Below are 25,740 nucleotides of genomic sequence, written 5' to 3' on the forward strand. Positions count from 1 at the left end.
ACAGAAACAAATCACTCTTTATCTCTGGAAGTTAGGGTACAACTATTTCAGAAAGAATAAGGGGTCATTTCTTCTTCAGTGATGCAATAATCTATTTCGAAATCAAACTCTTGCATTAACAAGAATGCACTGTGGTGGCCATTAGCGCCTCACAACTGTTTTTCTTTCTCATACTGAAGCCACCTAATGTTAATTAACATATGTTAATCATATTTGACTTCCAGTTTATAGTGCTCTGCTGAACAAGACATTTTGTTGTTTTTCCTAACAATTTAACAAAAGCATTTTGTATCCAGTGTAATTGTTATCTTTGTCGTAAATTGGTTTATAACAGTGGCAATTTTAGATGCCTTTTTAATGCGTTGATCCACAATCTTAGGAGAAAGGAAATATTCAGCAAAACAAATCTCCATAATCAGTTGTAATCATTAGATGCTATTGTATACTTAGATTTACAGAGTTATTGAGTAACATTTTAGCTGATGGTAAGGAATCTGTGTCTAAAAGTTCTCTATACAATTTTGCTTATTTCCAGCGCAACCATTCACTGTTCGGTAGTGTTTGGTCGTCAATGCGTCGCGGACATGGCAGTTTCAACAGGGCACGCTCACTTAAAGTCACTCCTTCCAATGTTAAGGTAAGTTTATTCTCATAGCATGTATAAATTTATTTAAGGGCTGTGAATACATATATCATACTTAAAAATGATTGACAATTTAGTATGTCTACGTTAGATTTCAATAATTAGATAAGAATGTGAACATGAAAGAACTTGTTTGTCTCCCACTCCTACTAAAATAAAATGGCCACTATTTTCTTTGTACTAATTCGGTTTTTGTTCTTCTTTTTTTTACCAAAATTGTATTTTTAGTGCCGGTACCAAACATTAAGCATTTGGTAGTGAAGATTAGGACATTTAAAAGTTATTTAAATTAAGGATGAGACATCCTTTTGAACCATTATTTGTACTACAAAATAATACTCTCTTCCAACATATCTAAGAAATATCCTAGACATCTAGGAAGATCATCTAGAAGAATATTTCTTTTTCCACACCTAGTTGCAGTCCATCAATACGAGTATTACAGTTTTCTTCACTGAATCTCCTAGACTATCTAAGCTTATCGCCTCAGATAGTTTTTCTTTTTTTGGTCATAGCTGCCCGAGACATGGCTTAGCCAGCCTTAGTGATCTTTGAATTCTTCAGAGCTCAACTCATAGGCTGTTCACTTATCCTACAATTAGGTACTGGTCTCTTAAATAGGGTTATTGATCCCTCTTTTCCTCATGATGTAAACCATCAAATAAATCATTTTTTCTCCAAAAATTTTATGGCCTCCAAAATAGGGATACATATTCTTGCCTAAAACATTGAACTTGCCGCTAGGCGCTGCTTTTTCTTTAGAAAAAACTAGTAAATATCCTGCATCTGAATATCATAATCCAATTGGTAACAGGCCTATTGCCTAAATAAGTAGTAAGCCTGTTTGCGGATGATGGGGCAACCCACTCGTCCATCTTGGGCTCTGCCTCCTGCCATTAATCACAGCCCCAAATCTTGTTACCCGGATCTTTTTGCTACAATGCTTAGATATTGCTATTTTGACCTAGAATAATAGTAATAATAATCACTGTTTATCACTGATTTGAATTAGATTTCCACGAGAAGAAATCAATCGTACCCCAAATCACCTTTATAAAATTTTTCGTGGTACCTACCCAATCTGTCTTAGATATAACGCACATTTTTTTTTTTTAGAATGTTCCATTTTTGTCATATATAAATGATTTTTCTCCTTTTAGTACTCAATATCATTAATACCTCAGCTGAGTCATCTGGATGTACCTGCAAGAAATCTTAGAAAGGTAGCTCAAATTTACTGCAGTAGGCCACAGAAAGTTTATTGCATACCTTTTATTCTTTATTTTAGTTGATTGTGGTATGCTACATTCAAATTAAAAACTGAAAAAAAATATACAGGGTGTACACGGAGGAGTGGTCGAAACTTCGGGAGGTGATTCAGCAGCTCAAATGCAACAAAAAATATTCTATTCACTTTGGCCCAATTCTCAATAGTGTCCAAGATATTTGCATTTTTAACTTTTCCGTCGATATTACGCGTTTTTCGCCATAAAAATGGCCGTAACTTTTCTACCCTTTATCCTACAACAAATCTGCTTATTCCAAACGAAAGAGCATTAAATTTCCTATAAATCTGCTCAATATAGAGCCTCAAAACGATTCTTATAACAATGAAATTTTTACTTGAATGTCTAAAAATTTCGTTCTCGATGATTTTTGTTAAAATTTTCAATTGCATTTTCTTAATGGTTAATGAATCAAGGAATCACATAATTTCAGAAAAAGTTCTGCATTTATTGAGCTTCAAGATCATATGGATTTTTTGGTTTTTAATAAAACCCTACCCCGAACAGAGGGGTGTAAATGCAGAAAACTGGGATTTTGCGAACTGACTTTTCACTACTAATTTACTCAAATGTCAAGTTTTGGAGAAGGAACAAAAAGAAAAGTAACCATTTTAGTTTTTCACAATTATTATTTAATAAAACGGAAGTAAAAAATAAAGTAGCAATAAAACGCAGTAGTTGACTGCAACTGTTGGTGCAACTTATTTGAATGACATAATGGAGTTTTTTTGATCAAAGTTAATTAATTAACAATAATTCAAAAATAAAATAGTTATATTTTTTTTGTTCCTTCTCCAAAAATTGATTGGTTTTGAATTATAAATTATCAACTTTGATGAAAAAAAACCTCCATTTTGTCGTTAAAATATGTTGCACAAACAATTGTAGTCAAGAAACTAAAAATTTGCCACAATTCTTTCCCACTTCCTTGTTTGAATAGTTCGAACGATTTTTGTAGCAATTTTAACTAGGCACCTGCCTATTGTACTTTTTCACTTCTGTGTTTTATTGCTACTTTATTTTTTACTTCCGTTTTATAAAATAATAATTGTGAAAAACTAAAATGGTTACTAAAATGGTAAAAATGGACATTTGAATAAATTAATAATGAAAAGTCAGTTTGCAAAATCCCAGTTTTCTGCATTTACACCACTCTGTTCGGGGTAGGGTTTTATTAAAATCCAAAAAAATCCATATGGTCTTGAAGCTCAATTAATGTGCAACTTTTTCTGAAATTATGTGACTCCTTGATTCATTAATCATTGAAAAAATGCAGTTGAAAATTTTAACAAAAATCATAGAGAACGAATTTTTTAGACATTAAAGTAAAAATTTCATTGTTACAAGAAACGTTTTGAGGCTCTGTATTGAGCAAATTTAATGCTCTTTCGTTTGGAATAAGCAGATTTGTTGTAGGATAAAGGATAGAAAAGTTACGACCGTTTTTATGGTGGAAAACGCGAATATCGACGGAAAAGTTAAAAATGCAAATATCTTGGACACTATTGAGAATCGGGCCAAAGTGAATAGAATATTTTTTGTGGCATTTGAGCTGCTGAATCACCTCCCCAAGTTTCCACCACTCCTCCGTATACACCCTGTATACTACTATGAAAGCCCGAAAATAGGTAAATCCTGGATTTTACCATTAGATTCTGAAGATGTGGCAACTTTACATAGAGTGCAAGCAAGCATTATACTGTTTCGACGACAATATATTGTCCTCTTATCAATCCATAATGGATCGACGTCATTACAAACTAACCTCAAGAGGCTATCCAAAGATGGTTATCTGAATTAAAAGCGCCACTCCTGGTCAAAATACTTAAGCTTCGTCGTTCTTACGTTAAAATTCTCAGCAAAATCTTAGTTTAGAAAAGGGATGACCTCAAGAAGAGAAATTGAGGAGAGCAACGATCTACATTTAGGACTGCAGAGTAGTCAGGAGAAACTGCAATGTCAATGAGAGGAAGTTCTGTGCGTCCTAAGGGCGGGCATGGTCACGCTTTTTGATGCTGATATCATTTGGGACAATGCTTTAAGCAAGCTTCATTGGTTGAATGCAAAAGAAGACTCTTCTGCTCAGAAGAGTTACACACCTTGGACATAATATTTGTGGGACCCGGAACGGATCTTATTTCCAAAGGCCAATTAGCCAGAGAGGCTTATTGTACCATCCTCTTAAAAGGTCTAGCACAGTGGTCGGCAACGTTTCTTACTAGTGGGTCAATCTTCAATTTTTTTCAAAAAATGTTTTACTGGTGGGTCACATCACTTCTATTTTAGATTTCATATTATCAGAGTACATACAGAAAATACAAAACATTTCCAGATGGGATAATCCAATATACCTTAAATAGATAATTACAAATTTATTATCATCAAATCCTTAATTGAGCTGTTATTTTTGAAAGTGGTATAAGTCCAATTTTTAAAAAAAATAAGTAAATGGTAATTTCAGTAAGATATAGACACATTCTTTCCATATTTATAATCATACGAGGGTCGTTTGAAAAGTCCGTGCAAAAATAAAAACTACTTAATTTTTTGGGGTAAACCTGTTTTATTTTTCAACATGGTCTCCTTTTAGGCTTATACACTTCGTCCAACGCTGCTCTAGTTTGTTGATCCCTTCCGAATAATAGGATTTGCCCAAGTCTGAAAAATAGCCATTCGTTTCTGCAATCACCTCCTCGTTTGAATATAATCTTTTTCCCGCCAGCCATTTCTTCATATTGGGGAACAAATAGTAGTCCGAGGGTGATCCACAGTGACGAAACGACGCTTAAAGTCCTGCGGATTCTTCTGGAACAGCTGCAAACCGTCCTTGCAACACTTCACACGATTTCGTTTTTGGTCAAGCGTGAGCAATCGCGGCACCCATCTTGCGGATAGCTTTGTCATGTCCAAATGTTGATGCAAAATATTATGTACCCGTTCATTCGAGATGCCCACAGCACTAGCAATCTCACGCACCTTCACTCTTCTGTCATCCATCACCTTATCATGGATTTTATCAATGATTTCTGAAGTAGTAACCTCAACAGGGCGTCCAGAACGTTCAGCGTCACTTGTGCCCATATGGCCACCCCGAAAATTTTGAAACCACTTATAAACTGTTCTAATCGAAGGTGCAGAGTCACCATAATGTTTATCAAGCTTCTCTTTAGTCTCCTGAGGCGTTTTGCCTTTCATAAAGTAGTGTTTAATCAACACACGAAATTCTTTTTCGTCCATTTTTTGAAAATCACTCGACTTCCTCGATTCAAACGAATGCCAAACACAAAGAAATAGACCGATCTGGCTGAAACTTGGTGTGTGTTCTTCCAAGAGATGCTACTAACTAAACATAACCTCGATACGCGCCAGTAGTGCTATCTCTCTGACTTTGCACGGACTTTTCAAACGACCCTCGTACATTCAATGGAGTACGATTTTTTTTTGTAAAGTCAACAAAAGAATTTGGACTATAAAATGTTATCACAAAAATATTTTTTTTGAAAGTGGAATAAGTCCATTTCTAATAATTATAATTAAAACAACTTTCTTATTGAAATTATTTTTGATTATTGCTACTTCAGTGTACGCTGCTCGTTAGCAGATATTATGCTAACTGTAAAAGAAAATAAGTTTAAAATATCTTTTTTTGCTTTAAAGATCTTAACGAAGTAATTTTCATTTTTATATTATTAATATAACTGAAATTAAAAAAAAAAATAAACTTGGTTATTCGTGAAGTTAAATGTCTTCATTTTAATTATTACTTTTTACATAAAAACCCATTTCAGTAAAGCTATAATGTCTATAAAAATATGGACTTAAATTTACTCCTGTTTTCATTTCTTGTAATATGTTATTTTTGAAAGTGGTATAAGTCCATTTGGAGCTAAAAAAATCGTTTATTTTTTTAAGAATTGTAATAATTATTATTTAATAATAAAATTAAAAAGGTGTATAGTGTTAATAACATCACTTGAATAGATTAAGGTTTACGAATATTTTTAAATTAATTCAAATGCAAAACCTTAAATATCTCGATACATGGAAAAATGGACTTATACCACTTTCAAAAATAGCAGCTCAATTATAACTTGAAAGAAATCATAAAATGATAGCAGAAAAGTACATGTTGAAACATGTACTCGCAGCACAATAATAGAATTTCATCACATTTTGCCACACATCTCCGAAACAAGCACACTTTAATTCGATGGCAAGAATACCTACCGATCGTCGTAATCAAGAATTGTTTACTGGATCGCTAAAATTTTCCCAGTGAGTCACTAGGTGATAATAATAATAATAAATAATTCCAAGGATTTACCAATTTTCTGATGGTTACAGCTATACTTTTTTTTTTTGGAAATGAGCTTCCAATATTTTTCCTTCAAGCACCGAGTTAGTTTGATTTATTTCTTGATTATGCTTTCTACGTAATAAAACAATCTTTAATTTAATTTATTTATTTTTTAATTTGTTTATAAAAAGTAGTTAAGCGTCATGCTGAGTGATTTTTCCGTAGAAAGAATTTTTTGGTTTATAAAGTGCGCCTAAATTTTGGGCAAATTCAAAATATATTATTTTTTATTAAATGCTTCAAAAAATAAAAATGTTAAGGCGCTAGGCATAATTGATATATATAATGATTACATTTTTTTTATTAGAGTTTGTCTTTTTATTATTTTTTTTTTTTGTTAAAATTAGTTCAATAATTTAGCTCTAGAGATTCTGCATGTAGATTAAATTTCTTCAAATGAACATCTCAATTTTTATTTTTAATTTTTCTTCTTAAAATGTTAAAGAGTAGTTAAGTATAATTTTTAGATGCGAATTGATTTTTTTTTTTTTTTTTTTTTAAACTGAGATGACATCTAGTGTTTTCTAATGACTTCTAAAATACTGTAATGACTTCTAGAGGACTCTAATTACCACTAGTGTTATTTAATGACCTATAAAATACTGTAATGAGTTCTAGAGGACTCTAATAACCACTCTAATTACCTCTAGTGTTATTTAATGACCTATAAAATACTGTAATGAGTTCTAGAGGACTCTAATAACCACTAGTATTATTTAATGACCTCTAAGGTACTGTAATGACCTCTAGAAGACTCTAATTACCACTAGTGTTATTTAATGACCTATAAAATACTGTAATGAGTTCTAGAGGACTCTAATAACCACTAGTATTATTTAATGACCTCTAAGGTACTGTAATGACCTCTAGAAGACTCTAATTACCACTAGTGTTATTTAATGACCTCTAAGGTACTGTAATGACCTCTAGAAGACTCTAATGACCACTAGTGTTCTCTAATGACCTCTAAAATACTGTCATGACCTCTAGAAGACTCTAATTACCACTAGTGTTATTTAATGACCTCTAAAATACTGTAATAACTTCTAGATGACTCTAATAACCACTAGTATTATTTAATGATCTCTAAAATACTGATATGACATCCAGAGGACTCTAATGACCCAAGTGTTCTCTAATGAAAATCTGCTCCACTATTTAACTGGATAGCCTTCATTTCGATGAGTATCATTTTTTAACTTTTACAATTACTCTAACGACTGCTTTATACTGATATGATAGCGAAAATATAGCGTTATGCTCAAAGAGCAATTATATTTTTTAATGTGTACATCTATATTCGTAGGAATTAATAACTTAACATGTTTTAAATTTCAATATTAAAAAATATTTTAAATTATGCCTTTGAATTTAGTTTCGAAATCTCGGCCACGTTAGATTTATGACTTTTACTTAAAATAATGGCATTCCCGATTGATTGTTTGCGATTTCTAACCACAAATCATCAATCAGATTCCTTGTAGATTTCTGCTATGAAATCCATGCTCATATTGAGATTTCCCTTACATATTCGACAGAAAATATCTTTAGCCATATGCGATTTATATTTCTTCCATAACTCTGTTGGAGATGAAGGAGAGCAGGTGGTCACTATGATTGCAAACAATGCACGAATTTGATTTGGATGTGGATTTTTCCCTATTTTCTGAACTACTGGATCCAAATATAGCCGACCCAATGTGTACAATATACGGTTGGCATTAAAGTACAATGTTAGAAACAGATATTATGGAAATTCCAGTAAAACTAATGAAGATTTTGGATTTTTCCCTATTTTCTGAACTACTGGATCCAAAACCAGTCGACCTAATGTGTATAATATACGGTTGGCATTAAAGTACAATGTTCGAAACAGAAATTATGGAAATTCCAGCAAAACTAATGAAGATTTTGGGTTTTTCCCTGTTTTCTGAACTACTAGATCCAAAACCAGCCGACCTAATGTGTATAATATACGGTTGGCATTAAAGTACAATGTTAGAAACAGAAATTATGGAAATTCCAGCAAAACTAATGAAGATTTTGTATTTTTCCCTATTTTCTGAACTACTAGATCCAAAACCAGCCGACCTAATGTGTATAATATACGGTTGGCATTAAAGTACAATGTTAGAAACAGAAATTATGGAAATTTCAGCAAAACTAATGAAGATTTTGTATTTTTCCCTGATTTCTGAACTACTAGATCCAAAACCAGCCGACCTAATGTGTATAATATACGGTTGGCATTAAAGTACAATGTTAGAAACAGAAATTATGGAAATTCCAGCAAAACTAATGAAGATTTTGTATTTTTCCCTATTTTCTGAACTACTAGATCCAAAACCAGCCGACCTAATGTGTATAATATACGGTTGGCATTAAAGTACAATGTTAGAATCAGAAATTATGGAAATTCCAGCAAAACTAATGAAGATTTTGTATTTTTCCCTATTTTCTGAACTACTAGATCCAAAACCAGCCGACCTAATGTGTATAATATACGGTTGGCATTAAAGTACAATGTTAGAATCAGAAATTATGGAAATTCCAGCAAAACTAATGAAGATTTTGTATTTTTCCCTATTTTCTGAACTACTAGATCCAAAACCAGCCGACCTAATGTGTATAATATACGGTTGGCATTAAAGTACAATGTTAGAAACAGAAATTATGGAAATTCCAGCAAAACTAATGAAGATTTTGTATTTTTCCCTATTTTCTGAACTACTAGATCCAAAACCAGCCGACCTAATGTGTATAATATACGGTTGGCATTAAAGTACAATGTTAGAATCAGAAATTATGGAAATTCCAGCAAAACTAATGAAGATTTTGTATTTTTCCCTGTTTTCTGAACTACTAGATCCAAAACCAGCCGACCTAATGTGTATAATATACGGTTGGCATTAAAGTACAATGTTCGAAACAGAAATTATGGAAATTCCAGCAAAACTAATGAAGATTTTGTATTTTTCCCTATTTTCTAAACCTGTACTTGCGAGACTAGCCGGCCTATTGTGTATACATTGGCCTAGTGGCTGTTCCTAACATTGTATTATTTTATTATAATACACGCTTTTCCAATATCTCAATTGCTGGAAGACGTTATGCTTATTTATGAAAGAAGCATTCATCTTGATTGGGATGCACGTTGTACAGTCTGCCTTTCGTAGTTTCTTTAAATATGTCAGCTTGTCCGTCGACTCGCTCTCCTCGTTTGCGTTGTTCATTCAAATGATTTTCTACTCGCATTCCATGTGTAATATGTAGGCACTTCCGAATACAGCAGTGTATTCGGCAAACGCAACGTGAAGAAAGCAGTTAACATTGTAGCCGGTGGATTCAGGGCAATTTGTTGCATGTTGAAATCTAATGAACATACAATTTAACAATGCAATCGGAAACATTGAAATGGAATCGTAAAATAATTAGCATAGCGTGTGATGTTTTTTCGTCCAACAGATAGCACTGTTTTTTACCTGTCACTGGTGTGTCATCTACATAATAGGATCATTACACGCCCTTATTTGAGTGAAACATTGTGTCAAAATTTCAAAGCAACCGGTACAGAACTTTCAGAGATTTAAGATTTTGAACAAATGAACGTTTACATTTTTATTTATATAGATTGAAGGTGTGTCAATAATATATACAATGTATAGTAAAATTGTTATTGTGATAATAATAAATCACATAAATAAATATATGCAACAGTATCTAAATGTAAAAAATTAATTATTTTTCTCGTAGTTCGATAAACAATTATCTACACTTAAATTTGAAAGTGAATTGTTTGAAACTTGGTCTTTAAACTGAATATAAAGAAGTTCTTGATTTACTTAATGCTCAAATTATATAAATAATGTGTGTGTGTATATACGTACGAGGGTCGTTTGAAAAGTCCGTGCAAAGTCAGAGAGATAGCACTACTGGCGCGTATCGAAGTTATGTTTAGTTAGTAGCATCTCTTGGAAGAACACACACCAAGTTTCAGCCAGATCGGTCTATTTCTTTGTGTTTGGCATTCGTTTGAATCGAGGAAGTCGAGTGATTTTCAAAAAATGGACGAAAAAGAATTTCGTGTGTTGATTAAACACTACTTTATGAAAGGCAAAACGCCTCAGGAGACTAAAGAGAAGCTTGATAAACATTATGGTGACTCTGCACCTTCGATTAGAACAGTTTATAAGTGGTTTCAAAATTTTCGGAGTGGCCATATGGGCACAAGTGACGCTGAACGTTCTGGACGCCCTGTTGAGGTTACTACTTCAGAAATCATTGATAAAATCCATGATATGGTGATGGATGACAGAAGAGTGAAGGTGCGTGAGATTGCTAGTGCTGTGGGCATCTCGAATGAACGGGTACATAATATTTTGCATCAACATTTGGACATGACAAAGCTATCCGCAAGATGGGTGCCGCGATTGCTCACGCTTGACCAAAAACGAAATCGTGTGAAGTGTTGCAAGGACGGTTTGCAGCTGTTCCAGAAGAATCCGCTGGAATTTAAGCGTCGTTTCGTCAATGTGGATGAAACATGGATACATCACTACACTCCTGAGACCAAAGAACAATCTAAACAATGGATTACCAAGGGGGAATCTGCGCCAAAAAAGGCAAAGACCGTTCCTTCGGCCGGAAAGATTATGGCGACTGTCTTTTGGGATTCGCAAGGAATAATCCTCATCGACTATCTGGAAAAGGGTAAAACTATTACAGGTGCATATTATTCATCGTTATTGGACCGTTTGAAAACCGAGCTGCAAGAAAAACGCCCACGATTGGCCCACAAAAAAGTCCTTTTCCATCACGACAACGCACCAGCTCACACCTCAGCAGTTGTGGTCGCAAAATTAATGGAAATAGAGTTCCAACTCGTTTCACATCCCCCCTATTCTCCAGACTTGGCTCCCTCGGACTACTATTTGTTCCCCAATATGAAGAAATGGCTGGCGGGAAAAAGATATTATTCAAACGAGGAGGTGATTGCAGAAACGAATGGCTATTTTTCAGACTTGGACAAATCCTATTATTCGGAAGGGATCAACAAACTAGAGCAGCGTTGGACGAAGTGTATAAGCCTAAAAGGAGACTATGTTGAAAAATAAAAAAGGTTTACCCCAAAAAATTCATGCCAAAACAAAAAAAAACAATCCTTTTCTTTTCAAGTTTGGTTAACAGGATAAAAAAAATGTCTGCAGAAATTATTCTCCGCCTCTCTGACGGGAATGTATGCTCCATGCAGGGGCAAAAAATAACGTAGCTAAAACTAATTCTCTTAATTTTGACACTGCAAGGGTGACACGCACTAGATAAGTCCACAAATTTCTCTTTCTCTATCTGCTTTTACTTAAATGTGTTTAAATCTAGCAAAATTTACTATCCTTGCTGGCGAGCTCTGAAATCTTTAATTAACTAGCCAAGGCCTTTTCTTGTGGATCTCATAGTGCTGTAAAAGTACTCTGTTGAACGTCCGAGTGGCATCGCTTCAGTCTGTATGAGAGGAATTTTGGCTACATATCTATGCAGCCGGGATATTCAACTTTTATATAGGTGATCCATTTAAAACGCATCAATCGCTAATAACATTTTAGGTAAGCGGAAATCCGGAATACCCCATTAAATGTTTTTTTATCTAGTTTTCAAATTTTCCAGCCCCCCGATGCTGTATCTTCATTTTTGGCGGAGTTACGGCCAAAAAACTGATTGGGATTTCATAAGGACCACTGGTTTTCGTCAGCGTCATTTTTCACAATTTTTTTATGTAGTTTTCATCATTGCCAAAACCAGTGGTTCTTATGAAACCCCGATCAGAAGTAAAGTAATTGCCTATTTTTTCAGGCAGGCTTTACGTCCAACTACCAATTAGGTGTTGTGGACGGAGATGACTAGCAAACATACTTTACTGTAAATTTCTTTTATTAAACATTAAATAAAATCCAAGGCCTACGACCGGGAATAAAATCACAATACATATTAGCTTTACAGGTCTCGCCTTTAACCGCTCGGCTACCTTATACAGCAAGTTTTAAGTCATACTTTTGCTTAGTACTTTTATAAAGTAATAAGATTATTTCTAGATCATTTTAACATAGAAAAATGCTAGATGAAGAGAATAATGACACCTAAACCTTATAATTATAGTTAGAGACGATCTCAACTCACATAATAATGCAAGAATCTATTTCTGATAATTAATATTTAATCTAAAACATCCTTATATTTTAAAAAAGATGGACAAAAAAAAAGAAAAGAAAATTAAAGGGTTTTGAAAAAATCAAAACGTTCCTTTTTGAGTTTTGTGTTTAAAATTTTTCATTTTGATTTTCTGTGCACATAAATATATTTTTACTGAATATTGGGCTAAAAGCATTTAATTTTTTTTTTGTAAATTTTATTCAAGCCTGGAAACCTGTATTGAGGTGTTAATTTCAAAAATGAATGTATAGGTTTTGTGACCGTAAATTATTAACTTAAGGATTCAAAATTGGCGAGGAATCGGTCAAATAAAAAACAAACTTGGTCTTTTCGCCAACTTTTCGACAAATATATTGTCTTCTTCAGGATTTGGATATTACAAATACAAAAAATTTAGAGAATCAGTAATATATAAAATCAGTAATATAAAAATAAAATACAATAATTATAAAAAATTTATTGTATTTTATTTTATTTATTTTTATTATTATACTGATTTTTATATTACTGATTCTCTAAATTGTTTGTATTTTTTGTATTTGTAATATCCAAATCCTGAAGAAGACAATATATTTGTCGCAACGTTGGCAAAAAGACGAGTTGTTGTTTTCATTTGGACCGATTCCTCGCCAATTTGAATCCTTAAATTAATTTCAAAAATTTTAGATATAAGAGAAGTGGGAGAAGAAAAAGTTTTGGCAAATGATCTGTATATTAGTATTAATTTAGAATCTTAGGAGTATGAAATGTTAACTTAAGTAGAAATGACTGTTGTTTTTTTTTTGTAAATCACGTAAAACGATTTGATTGCAGGTGTCTCCGACCAATTCCACTGATTACTTGCCGTTTTCTTTACAGAAAACCGTTACAGAGGGCATGAATCATATAACGAATTTGACAAGAAACACCTTACTTCCACAATTTACTAGGTTTGTTTGCATTTTTCTTTTAAATTAAAAGAGTTTTTCATTCTTTTTGGTGACTGATTCATAGTTTCAATGGGATTGAAAAAATAACTGCCATTTCAGACTAGAAAAATTTATTTTGCCGAGCTTTCGACCTAGGGACTAGGTCATCTTCAGGGCTGTGGAACATATTTACAGTTTGTTAACAATGATTCTATTAAAATGAATATGTATAATATAACGAAATTTACAAAAATTATTTACCTAGTTTATAAAGTAATTTCAGGGTTGGTGTGTCTTCTGGTCTTGTCTGTTCATGGACTGAGTGTGATCGGTCTGTGTGTGATATGTGTTAGGTTGTGTGGAAGTCAGTGTTGCTAATTGTCAAGTATGTTGTAGTAAGTTTGCGTATATGTTGTTTAAATTGTTCGTGTCTGTTTTGAAATTTAAACTGTTTTCTGTCTTAGATATGTATATCATTTCTAGCACTCACTTTCCTTTTTTGTGTGTTGGTTTGCTTAGAAATGATATATGTACATATCTAAGACGGAAAATAGTTTAAATTTCTAAACAGACACGAACAATTTAAACAACATATACGCCAACTTACTACAACATACTTGACAATTGGCAACACTGACTTCCACACAACCTAACACATATCACACACAGACCGATCACACTCACTCCATGAACAGACAAGACAGAAGACACACCAACCCTATAATGTAAAAATATCACTTTGTAAACTAGGTAAATAATTTTTGTAAATTTCGTTATATTATACATATTCATTTTAATAGAATCATTGTTAACAATCTGTAAATATGTTCCACAGCCCTAGGTCGAAAGCTCGGCAAAATAAATTTTTCTAGTCTGAAATGGCAGTTATTTTTTCAATCCCATTAAAAGAGTTTGATGACTTCTTTTAAAAATATTATTGTATTGAATTTGGTCATAATTGATCTGCTGCAGAAACAAATTTTTAAAAAATACAGGTAATTTCATAATATGCTTTTAAGATTTTTGGACAGACTTTCCGGACCCATTCTGAGTTTATCTAAAAATGGCGACAACATTGACTAAAAAAGAGGTTTTCCTGTTAAAAGGGTTGTATAAAATACCTTATTAACGGCTTCTCTCTCTTCCTAGATCTTTACTGAACAGCTAAGTTCCTTTTGATTTGTAGGAGCTATCCTTAGAAAATTTGGAGAGCGTTGGGAAGTTCCTGGTTAAGCGGCTGGGGTTGTCACTAGTTATAACAAGCTGGACAGGTTACTTAAGAAGCTGTGTGTATGTGGAACGTGTGTCGCCTGTAGGCAGTTGGAAGGAACTCCGAATACACCTTTCAACTGTTTGCTACGCCACCACCATCATCCAACGAAGAATAAGTACAATTGGGAAGTTACCAGGGGCTGGAGAAAGATATAATACTCTTCCTAGAGTTCTTACAATTTCTTGGTATCTTGGACTAGAAGCGAAGATGTACGGTTTGGCATACCACCATTCCTTCTTAGGGTACGGTTAATAAAATGTATTAAGATATTTTTAACCATTGCAATGCCCAGCGGTGCATCTTCTACCGCTTATCTTTGGACATCCAAGTAGATATTCATCGCTTTGGGGGAGAATAACGTCGATAATTTAGAAAAAATTTGAACATTAAATCAAAATATAGAACAAACATTACAATGATATTCTTAAATCTGCTTAGTGCGCCGCCCATACAGGAGCAGACAAACCCGAACGGGGACACTAGCATACCTTTACGCACAATAGGCAATGGAGATGCTGAACGTCCTTACCATCATTATCAATTAGTAGAGTAAGTCAGCAATCATACTATCATTCAATCATGCTAAAATTTGTAACATTTTAATTCAGCTTTTACTGTGCATTATTTTAATTATTATGTTCAGATTTATTTTTAGAACTATAAACGTTTTTTACTAGATGCAAATAATTTAGGCATCGTAAACAAATTATAAGACGGATATTATCTTTCGTTCTCTTAACGCCTGGATTGTTAGTGGATTTGTGGATTGATTATCTGGGACCGTTTGTTGGTGTAATCTAAACTTTGCTAGGCTGTTTTTTTTTTAGGATAGCAATCTGGATTTATCTGGATTACGAAAAGTTTTATCCTTCAAAACATGAAACAGCCAAAGAGTCATTGACTGTTTTCGGATAAGGGTGTGATTTCTTAAACAGTAACAGTAATAGATCCACCAATATGGATTAAATGAAACAGAATTGCATACTTTACAGGAAAATATTTTTAAAAAGAAATAAATTCTTTAACACTAAACCTACCACGACCGGTCAATTGACTTTTTTTTAAATTTGATTTAAATTTTCTAATTACAGCGTCATCATACCGCCATTAAACTTCACGACTTTTCCTAAAATATGTATACAATTGTTTTTTTAATATTCACTTCTTTTCCTAATATTTGATTTTTGAGAAAAATTTGTAGTCCCTCTTAACTACCACGACCGGTCATTTGACCGGCTGAATATTTTCATTTTATTTACTTATGATTTAATATTTTATTTTATTTATATATTTATTTTTGTAACAGAATTCTCTCGAAAACTCAATTTGATAATGCATTTATCGGATTATTGTTTGCATGTGGTGCATATGAGGCGAAAAATTGCCCTTTTCACTGGAACAAAAATAGGGACGAGCATTCTTCTCAAACACAGTGAGCAGAAATATATAGACGGAAATTTTCGAGGTTTATTCGATTGGATCAAAGAAATCATCGTTTACAAACCGATAAATTTGCTTTGATTTCTAAATTTTGGAACAAATTCGTAGAGAACAGTCAAAACTGTTCTAACCAAGAGCATATATCTCTTCCAAGGACATTTGTTCCCAACAAAGTCAAGATGCAGATTTACTCGGTACATGCCAAATAAACCGGACAAATTTGGTATCAAATTTTGGCTAGCGTTTGATGGGCTTTCCATATTTGGGAAAATGTGAAAGCAGAGAACCTTCAGTTCCGCTTAGGGAGTTTGTCGCTCTGAAATTAGCAGAAATGTATACAGCTCGTGGAAGAAATATAACCGTGGAAAATCTCGGAGATGACCTCAACAAATAGTTTTCAATATCCTAGACTTAGTCCCGGGATAAATGCATGGATTTTGTATCAAAAACTACCGGAAGTGAAATTTCAAGGCAAAATTTGTGTTACCATTGCAAAAGCATGACAAATACTAGTACAAGAACAAATGGTCGGAAAATAGCCAAATAAGATACTGCAAAGGCAATAAGACTAAAAAATGCTGTCTAAACTGTAAAAAATACGTATGCGGGAAATATGCAATTGAGAAGCCTGTAATTATAAAAAATGGTGCAATAAAGAGTAAAATCTACGAGATTTATTTTTAAACAAAAGAAACTATGCTTTTTCGTAGTTAAATAATTATTATCTTCATTCTAAAATAAGAAATTTAAGTGATTTTAAAGTGCGGTCATTTGACCGGTCATGGTAGGAATAGTTATGCATAAATGTCGGTAGATTTAGTGTTAATATCAAAGTTTGTTCTTGTATAATGCAGCACATTTGTGAGATTTCTTCCACAAAGTACCGCAACTCCCAGTGCAGCGATTTTTTTCAAAATAATTTATCGATTGGACGCTGTAAATATTTTCACTTGGCGTGATTTTCATTTCTTATCTCGTTTTGATTTGTGTACTAAATCAAATTAAAGACGTTTATCTTGACAACTACTTAGTTATGTTGGCTGATTTTCCCCTACAGCCAACAGGGTGTCTCCTCGCCTTTTCTGGGGCTTTCATAGACAAGAAACTGGATTTGAATTTGTATGCAGGAAAGTCTTTTTCAGAATACTTTGCAAGGATTTGTGAAGGAGATTGGTTTTCTTTTCTTACCTTGAGATATTTGGCGTCCCTTCTTCCTTAGTGAGATTAGTTTCCTTCAACTCCTGAAGCCATCCTCAAAATTTCTGGAGCGCGTTAGAAGTTGGCATCAGAGACTCATTGTTAACAACTACTACCATCTCCTTGCCATTCCTGGGACTTCCTTGCAAAGCCCTAGGCAGCTATCAGGCGGTAATACATCTTATCCTAGTTTCTTTCAATTTGGAGGAATCTTTTTCCCCCAAAGTTGATGTTTATTTATTTTTTTCTTCCTTTGCCGAATCTCACAAATTATTTTAAAGTTATTACATGCAAAATTAACGTAATTTAAGATGACGTACAATAAAGTTTAAAAATTATTTTTTACATATCAACTTAAATTATGTTAAACATAGATATAATCTTTTCTTATAAATGTATTTTAAAGTTCGTAAAAATGGCCAAGTCCCTAGGTCAAACAAAGCAAAAAACGAAATCAAACAAAATAAAACTAAGACTGAAATTATCCAAAATTTCTCTTACTACTTACATTAACCAATAAAGATAACCAATACTTGGTAATACTTATTGAACATTGGTAAATATAACTTGGGACAGTAGAAGTACTTACGTATGTGTTAAACAAAAGCATAAAGGTTATACCCTGGTATGTACTCCTGTGTCGCAGAAACGCCACCATCAACTGCTTCTGCTTTCTTAAGGTTGTGCATTATCTAATGCTTTACAAATATTACAAAGATGATTAAGAGCCTAATTTATTTGTATTATACGATAATCTCAAATTATAATTTTTTTTTAAAAAAAGTCAGTGTATTATCCAGTCATGGGAAAAAAAGTAAATATAATTTTCAACCCTCGTATAATCACTTTGTGACAATGTAAGGAATATTGTTGCTTATTTAGTGTAGATAGTCGAACTTTGAAAGATTGACTAGAAAAAATTCTCTCTTTTTTTAAAAAAAATCAAAAATCATTTATTAATATCTTCCAAAAATTAATTTCAATATTAAAATACCTTTTCAGAAAACGACCAATGAATTACCTCCAACTCCCTGATGGTTACGGTAAGATAGGCCAGAACAAATTATCATTTGGCTTTGAATAGTGTTTGAAGTGTGGTTTTTCTTTGGATATATAAGTAAATTTGATAAATTTTCTGAATTTCGTGCATTTGAATTTCATTTTATTTTTGTTTTACTAACGATAGATTTTTTTTTTATTTTATTTTGATTTTTCTGTTTTTGTTATGAAATGTTATTTTAATTTGAAGACTATTGTTGCTCAGGCGTAAGACCCACTGCAGCTAAACACAAAAAGTATAACGTAAAATTATCACCTTGACAAAAAACATATGATTTAAAATGTTAAGTGTATAAGGGTTGATTAAACGACAAGAGGTACACAAATCATCTAGTACCCAACATTTCATTCATAGATCAGCTTGTAACTTCAGCCATTTAGAAACCTACCGAAAAGCTTGTTTTATATGAGTCATTTTAGTAATTTGACTGCATTAAATTTGCATCAGAATTTAATCCATTCTATTTTAGTGTAGCACCCATTTAATTAGATTAATTGTAATAGGAGGTATTAAACTATTCACACACTTCTTATTCTTTCGCTATCTCCTTTGTGCCATGAGGCCCATCCTTCTAATCCCCGCAAGAGATTCTCCTCTAGCTCGGCCGAGACTTTCAATGTCCATAGTAAGAGGTCTGCCTCTTGCACTCTTGCCAATGGGTCTGAGCATCCAGCATTTGCTTGGCCTTCTGTCCATCCTCCATTCTCAAAACATGGCCAAACCATATCCCAACTGTCGGGCCTCAAAAATTTACCGCGCTGGCTGTACTTGTAGGTCTTCTCTAATATGCGCATTCCTGATGCAGTCTATCCTAGTTTTACCCAGGATGTGCTCCCAGGAATCGCATTTCAGCAGGTTACAGCTTACTGGCTTGCCTATTCCAGCATCGTCCAGCTTTCAGTACCGTTGAGGAGTTTGATTATAACACCGATTTAGCATCAAGACTCAACTCCTGCTTTCCAATCAGTGTGGAACTTATTAGGTAGAATACGCCGTTAGCTTTCTTTATCATTATTAATACCTCCTGATCAATTGTGCCATCCCGACTGAACCAGTGGTCAGTGATCAGATATTCAAAATCATTGACTATCTGCAGAACTTTTCCATTGCATGTAAATCGGAATGAATTCCTCATGCACATTACCTTACTTTTGGAGGTATTAATGATCAAACCTTTACGACGCAGTTCTTCTCCCCATTCTGTTACTGCTGTCTGGAGTTGCTCTTGTGTATTGGCTATTAGTACTATATCATCGGCTTAAATCAGAGCCTGTGTGCTTGTACCGACGTCGTATTTCGGTATCCGATTAAGGTTATAGGAGTCATATTTTCCAAATCTCGTGCTAACTTTTTCTACAATTTGGGACCGTTGGGAGTCCCCAACACTTGGACCACGTAACGTGTAATTATCCTCATCGCCGAATTAAAAACTTTAAATTTAGCATTCATCGCGACATTTTTTTTTTTTTATTATTATTATTATAAAATGCTTAAAAGTTGTCAGAATTGCAGTTTTTGAAGCGCATAGCTTTTCCTTAAAGTGTACGCTTCCTAAATAATTAAATGAAAAAAAAAGTTCTAATCAAGATCAGTTTTAAAGCGGTGCTTCAGAGTTGCAAGAATCTGCGAAATTTCCTGCTTCCCTGTGTCATCCTGTGTACATGATTGGTTTTTACATATGCAGTTAGCACTCCACCTTTATTGAAGATTGCATTTTGCGCTGGTTATATACATACGAGGGTCGTTTGAAAAGTCCGTGCAAAGTCAGAGAGATAGCACCACTGGCGTGTATCGAGGTTATGTTTAGTTAGTAGCATCTCTTGGAAGAACACACACCAAGTTTCAGTCAGATCGGTCTATTTCTTTGTGTTTGGCATTCGTTTGAATCGAGGAAGTCGAGTGATTTTCAAAAAATGGACGAAAAAGAATTTCGTGTGTTGATTAAACACTACTTTATGAAAGGAAAAACGCCTCAGGAGACTAAAGAGAAGCTTGATAAACATTAGGGTGACTCTGCACCTTCGATTAGAACAGTTTATAAGTGGTTTCAAAATTTTCGGAGTGGCCATATGGGCACAAGTGACGCTGAACGTTCTGGACGCCCTGTTGAGGTTACTACTCCAGAAATCATTGATAAAATCCATGATATGGTGATGGATGACAGAAGAGTGAAGGTGCGTGAGATTGCTAGTGCTGTGGGCATCTCGAATGAACGGGTACATAATATTTTGCATCAACATTTGGACATGACAAAGCTATCCGCAAGATGGGTGCCGCGATTGCTCACGCTTGACCAAAAACGACATCGTGTGAAGTGTTGCAAGGATGGTTTGCAGCTGTTCCAGAAGAATCCGCAGGACTTTAAGCGTCGTTTCGTCACTGTGGATGAAACATGGATACATCACTACACTCCTGAGACCAAAGAACAATCTAAACAATGGGTTACCAAGGGGGAATCTGCGCCAAAAAATGCGAAGACCGTTCCTTCGGCCGGAAAGATTATGGCGACTGTCTTTTGGGATTCGCAAGGAATAATCCTCATCGACTATCTGGAAAAGGGTAAAACTATTACAGGTGCATATTATTCATCGTTATTGGACCGTTTGAAAACCGAGCTGCAAGAAAAACGCCCACGATTGGCCCACAAAAAAGTCCTTTTCCATCACGACAACGCACCAGCTCACACCTCAGCAGTTGTGGTCGCAAAATTAATGGAAATAGGGTTCCAACTCGTTTCACATCCCCCCTATTCACCAGACTTGGCTCCCTCGGACTACTATTTGTTCCCCAATATGAAGAAATGGCTGGCGGGAAAAAGATTTTATTCAAACGAGGAGGTGATTGTAGAAACGAATGGCTATTTTTCAGACTTGGACAAATCCTATTATTCGGAAGGGATCAACAAACTAGAGCAGCGTTGGACGAAGTGTATAAGCCTAAAAGGAGACTATGTTGAAAAATAAAAAAGGTTTACCCCAAAAAATTAAGTAGTTTTTATTTTTGCACGGACTTTTCAAACGACCCTCGTATATCATCTTTAATGACACTAAGAAATTCACCATCGACTTTTTAATTCTGAATCCCAAAATCGCATCTTCATGTTAAGGCCAGATTTAAGTTTGTCGGCTCCATTCATGAAATCATATCTTTAAATTGTAAAAATTATCGCACAAAACAAGCTTAATTTTTAATCGAAGCAATAGTTTTTCCATGACTGGTTTTCTTTAAAAATTCTATATATAATAACTTACACTAATGAAGAGCATGGTGTTTTGTTCAAATTTCACAAATAAATCACGCATGATGAGTTTTATCAGGACGCTTATTATTGAGAATTGTATACAAGAAAACTAATTAATTTACGTTATAGTTAATATACAGGGTGTTCAGCATAAGACTACGGTAACTAAAGAATAACACACAGATCTAAACTCGTTAAACGAAAATCCTTTCTTTTGAAATTGGTACCTAACACTCATTTAACATCATATTCATTTTTCTTCTTTTTATTTTATTTTATTATTTATAATGTAAATTTTATATTTTTGAATATAGTTCTTAAATTAATTAATTATTAAATTACACGTTTGCAAAAAATCGTACTGGATTTGATGATTCTGATCAGTTATATTCTTATGGTAGGTGAATTCCTTTCATAATGCCGACGCTGTTTTGAGGCCTACTTTTTTGCAATTAATCACAGATTTCTGCATCAATGTTTAACATAACCCCAATGCATTGTATACCGTTCGAAAGGTGATCGTATGTAGATGTTTTTCCTGAATAGTGCACGGTTTTTTCATATAAAATGTTTTTGAGAAAAATGAAGTCAAAGTTTTTGGAAAAATTAGAAACTTGCTATTTCTTATGTTTGGGCCACAATTTGAAATACTTAATTTTATTATTTTGGAATACAAATTAGCTTATTTAAAAGGAAATTTAACCTTCTTTCTAATGAGCTTATTAAAATAACTGTAGCTTTAATAGTTTGAGAAATATAGACCACTTTTTGCTAAAAAGTAGTAACACCTTAAAAAAACATAAAATTAAAAATATCTATAAAACGGAGCCGAATCGAGCCATAGTTTATATGGAATTTTTTGTTGCAAATGATGCCCAGAATCGCCTCCCGAAGTTACCGTAGTCTTATGCTGAACACCCTCGTATGTCGGTACCTTGTTGCCTTTATTTAAAAATAATAATAATAATAATAATAATAAATGTATTTTGAAGGTTTTTTTGCTTTGTGTAAATCCTGAAAAAGTGTATTTATGGTAATGCCAAAGGTTTGATTAGCTCTGTTGGGGTACAAAGGCGTAATCCACTATAATTGCGTGAGGCAGTGTCAGTACTGACATTGCTGCGGCCATCTGATTATATTTTTTGATAGGAGTTGAATATTTGATTTCAGTTATTTGCTTCTTTTCTCTTATTAATTTATTTAAAAGGTAGTTTTGGTTTTCGACCGTTGTTGATTGATGATATATTGAAATGCGGTCAATCAATAAATTCAAACACAAATTTTGTTTCATCTCACCAACGTTTCGGTAAACTTACAGTGCAAAATTTGTGGAGTTTAACTTTAAACTTGTCTTTAAATAGTAACTTTAACTATTACTCACCCACATACCTAAGGCTTTCCTTAGCCCTATTGTTTGCACCCATCTCTGACTTCTATACAGGGTGAACCAGTAAGTATTGTCCATAGGCCTACTGTGTGAAGTACATCTAATAAGGAGTTCAATGACGTATTGGCCAACCTCATATTTTCCACTGTTCTTGAGTGACGTCACTTTAAAGTTTTTTTTCTAAAATCATTACTTTTTCTGCAATAAAAATGTTATTACTCAGAAAGTTTTAGTCCGAATTCGATTCTGATGTCACGGTTAGAAAGACAGATAAATTTCCTAATTTTGAAGCATAAGTTATTCTCCAAACAGCCTCAATCTTCCTCCGAATGCTGGAAAAATAAAAGTAATCGAAATTTTGAAGAAAACTCATTAGACCCTTATGTGATCATTATCAGACCTAGGTGCTGGCACTTTTTATAAAAAGTTTCCTTGTTTAATGGGCTTTCAAACGGTATATCATTTTCCAGGATTCCTTTTATCTTCGTATGAGTAATTACGTTTGTTTTGCAAGAAAACGTGTTCACGAGCTCACAACAGTGTTAGTTTATCTAGTTGTTTAATTCATTGAAATCTCTTTTAGATGGACCAGTAGTCAATTTTTTAAAGTAGGCTGTCTTAAAATAAGGAAGTGAAAGGTTACAAATTGCACTTAAAAAAAAAAAATTTTAAACTCTGAAATATTTGAGAAAAATTTGGGAAATATTTTAACTATTTTTATAATGGAAGGTTCACCCTGTTAAATGTTAATATAATAAAATATGTTATGTTTTTAGAATAGTGTAATTTTAATTTTGCTAATAATTAGAATGTAGGCCCCTCTTGATCTTGAGGCCCTAGGCTGAAGCCTAGTTAGCCTATAGGAAAATCCGGCCCTGGTTGCTGATATTAAAGAATCGTTAGATTCTGCGTGGCATGTAGTATGACTAAGGCTCTGTTTTACGTTTTGTAATTATGTACATATATGTATTATTATTCTATTTGCTCACTCTTTAATTTTCACAAATGTTGCAAAGACTGTTCTGTGCAGTAATTTCGATATAGTGTATTTCATCGCGTATTGTATCAAGTAAATATAGTTTCTAAAAGTTTTGTTAGCTGCTTTCGATAGGTTTTTTTATTAAGAGAACACGGTCAGGATGGCTGCATCAATGTGCCAGCAGTGACCTGATTATTAGCAGAACACAGCAAAGCACACCAATTGGCAATTATATAAATAACAATTTAATAGACACACCAAGATAATAAAGTTCAAAATTATTATTAACGCCTTCGGTTTTGTGATTGTCTGTATTCGTTAACATACGTATTAAACATGAACTTGATGTAAAAGAGTGTTCAACTTGACTCAAACAAGAGGTTACTTTTATTTTATTTTATTGTCTCTACAAAATGTTTTTTTGAATTTGTCTTGCAACTAACCTTTGCTGGCATTTTGTTGTTTTTTTTTTCCTGCTTGCACTTGTACATTCGGCCAGGCCGAATGAGAAGAAATCGGGCACACGTTTAGTCTGCATCCCTGGCGGAGACGTTGAAGACGGTGAGGATTCACCTACTTCGGCACATTTGCCGAGAATAGCCGGAGGTCTAAAAGTTGCACAAACACAAGCAATGGCGGTTGCTGTAGCTGGATTTTTGCCACAGCCGAAAAGGTCGCCGTTATTGCATCGAGCGTCCTTCCATGGTCGTGGTAGGTACACTACACTGCACCTTGCACCGGGAGTCAGTCAGCATTATAGCACAGGATTTACTAATTATACCATAATTGAATTTGCATTAAACTATGTTGTTTTGTCCTAAAAATCTGATTAATAATTTTAAATATTCAATTATTACAAATATCTAAGTTTGAGAGTAAAGAAAAATTGTTTTTTTCAAGAATCTGTTTAATTTTTCAAAATCTTATGAAAACTTTTTCAATATTTATTTTACATAAATATTGAAAAAAAGAAACTACTTTTAAACAAGAAAGTAAACATGTTTGTATCACAAGATTTTGTTACACTGAATGATATTATATTTTTCAAGAATGCTCTGCAAAAGATATAAGTGAAATATGTTATAGAAAACAAATCGTATCTCAAAATTTCACTAAATAAAAAAGTGGCAAAGAGAGACATTTGAATTTTAGGTAAGATAAGATAAGATAATAGATGGGACGGGACCTACGCCCCACGGCACCGCAGCCGCAAGAGACTTACTGTGCCAGCCCCTTCTTAGTTCTAGTAAGCGAACCCTCCCCTCCTAAAGAGGTTGAGGACTTTCCCTACTAGTTCTTTTTGCGCTACTATCTCCTTCGGCCTCAGCGTTCCAAAGGTTTCATAGCGCAAACGCTCGATTGCAATCGAACAACAAGTGAGAGGCTGTTCCTCCTCTTCCTGACACAATCTGCACAACGGTTCCGAGCTGATAAGTCACCACCTTGCGCAGATGCTTCCTGAACCTACCGTGCGCCCCGTGAATAAGCCTGCAATCAGAGTAATCTGATTTCTACCCAAGCACAGGATCTCTTTGGTTCTTTGTTTACACAGCCAAGGCATCATAGTCTTGCTGTGTTTAACCCCAGGACACATCACCCAGTTCTTTTCGTGCTCCCTCCAGATCCACTGAGAGCCGCACGAACCAAAAACCCGTGATGATCCCCAGGACAGGCTCCGGACCGATGAAAGGAGTGTTAGCTCCGTTCCTGGGCCAGTTGATCGGCTGTTTCATTCCTCCTTGATCCCCACATGACCCGGCACCCA

The 25,740-nt window shown here is 34.0% G+C and overlaps 1 protein-coding gene across 8 annotated transcripts in view; it reads left to right on the forward strand.

The window, feature by feature from the left end:
• Ca-alpha1D (Ca[2+]-channel protein alpha[[1]] subunit D) overlaps positions 1 to 25,740 on the forward strand; it is a 438,304-nt gene that overhangs the window by 406,380 nt on the left and 6,184 nt on the right. For 5 of the 8 annotated variants that reach the window (XM_074138318.1, XM_074138315.1, XM_074138314.1 and 2 more), the window contains 5 exons: positions 536 to 637; positions 1,804 to 1,866; positions 13,304 to 13,419; positions 15,110 to 15,220; positions 24,475 to 24,686. In XM_074138318.1, coding sequence (XP_073994419.1) covers positions 536 to 637; positions 1,804 to 1,866; positions 13,304 to 13,419; positions 15,110 to 15,220; positions 24,475 to 24,686 — 604 coding nt within the window. Of the gene's footprint in view, positions 1 to 535; positions 638 to 1,803; positions 1,867 to 13,303; positions 13,420 to 15,109; positions 15,221 to 18,310; positions 18,352 to 24,474; positions 24,687 to 25,740 lie in introns of all 8 variants that reach the window. The other 3 variants (XM_074138321.1, XR_012461446.1, XM_074138317.1) reach the window with 3 other exon arrangements.

Source organism: Rhodnius prolixus, unplaced genomic scaffold (assembly GCF_049639745.1).
Source record: "Rhodnius prolixus isolate KJV_2025 unplaced genomic scaffold, Rpr scaffold_11, whole genome shotgun sequence".
NCBI classification, from domain to species: domain Eukaryota; kingdom Metazoa; phylum Arthropoda; class Insecta; order Hemiptera; family Reduviidae; genus Rhodnius; species Rhodnius prolixus.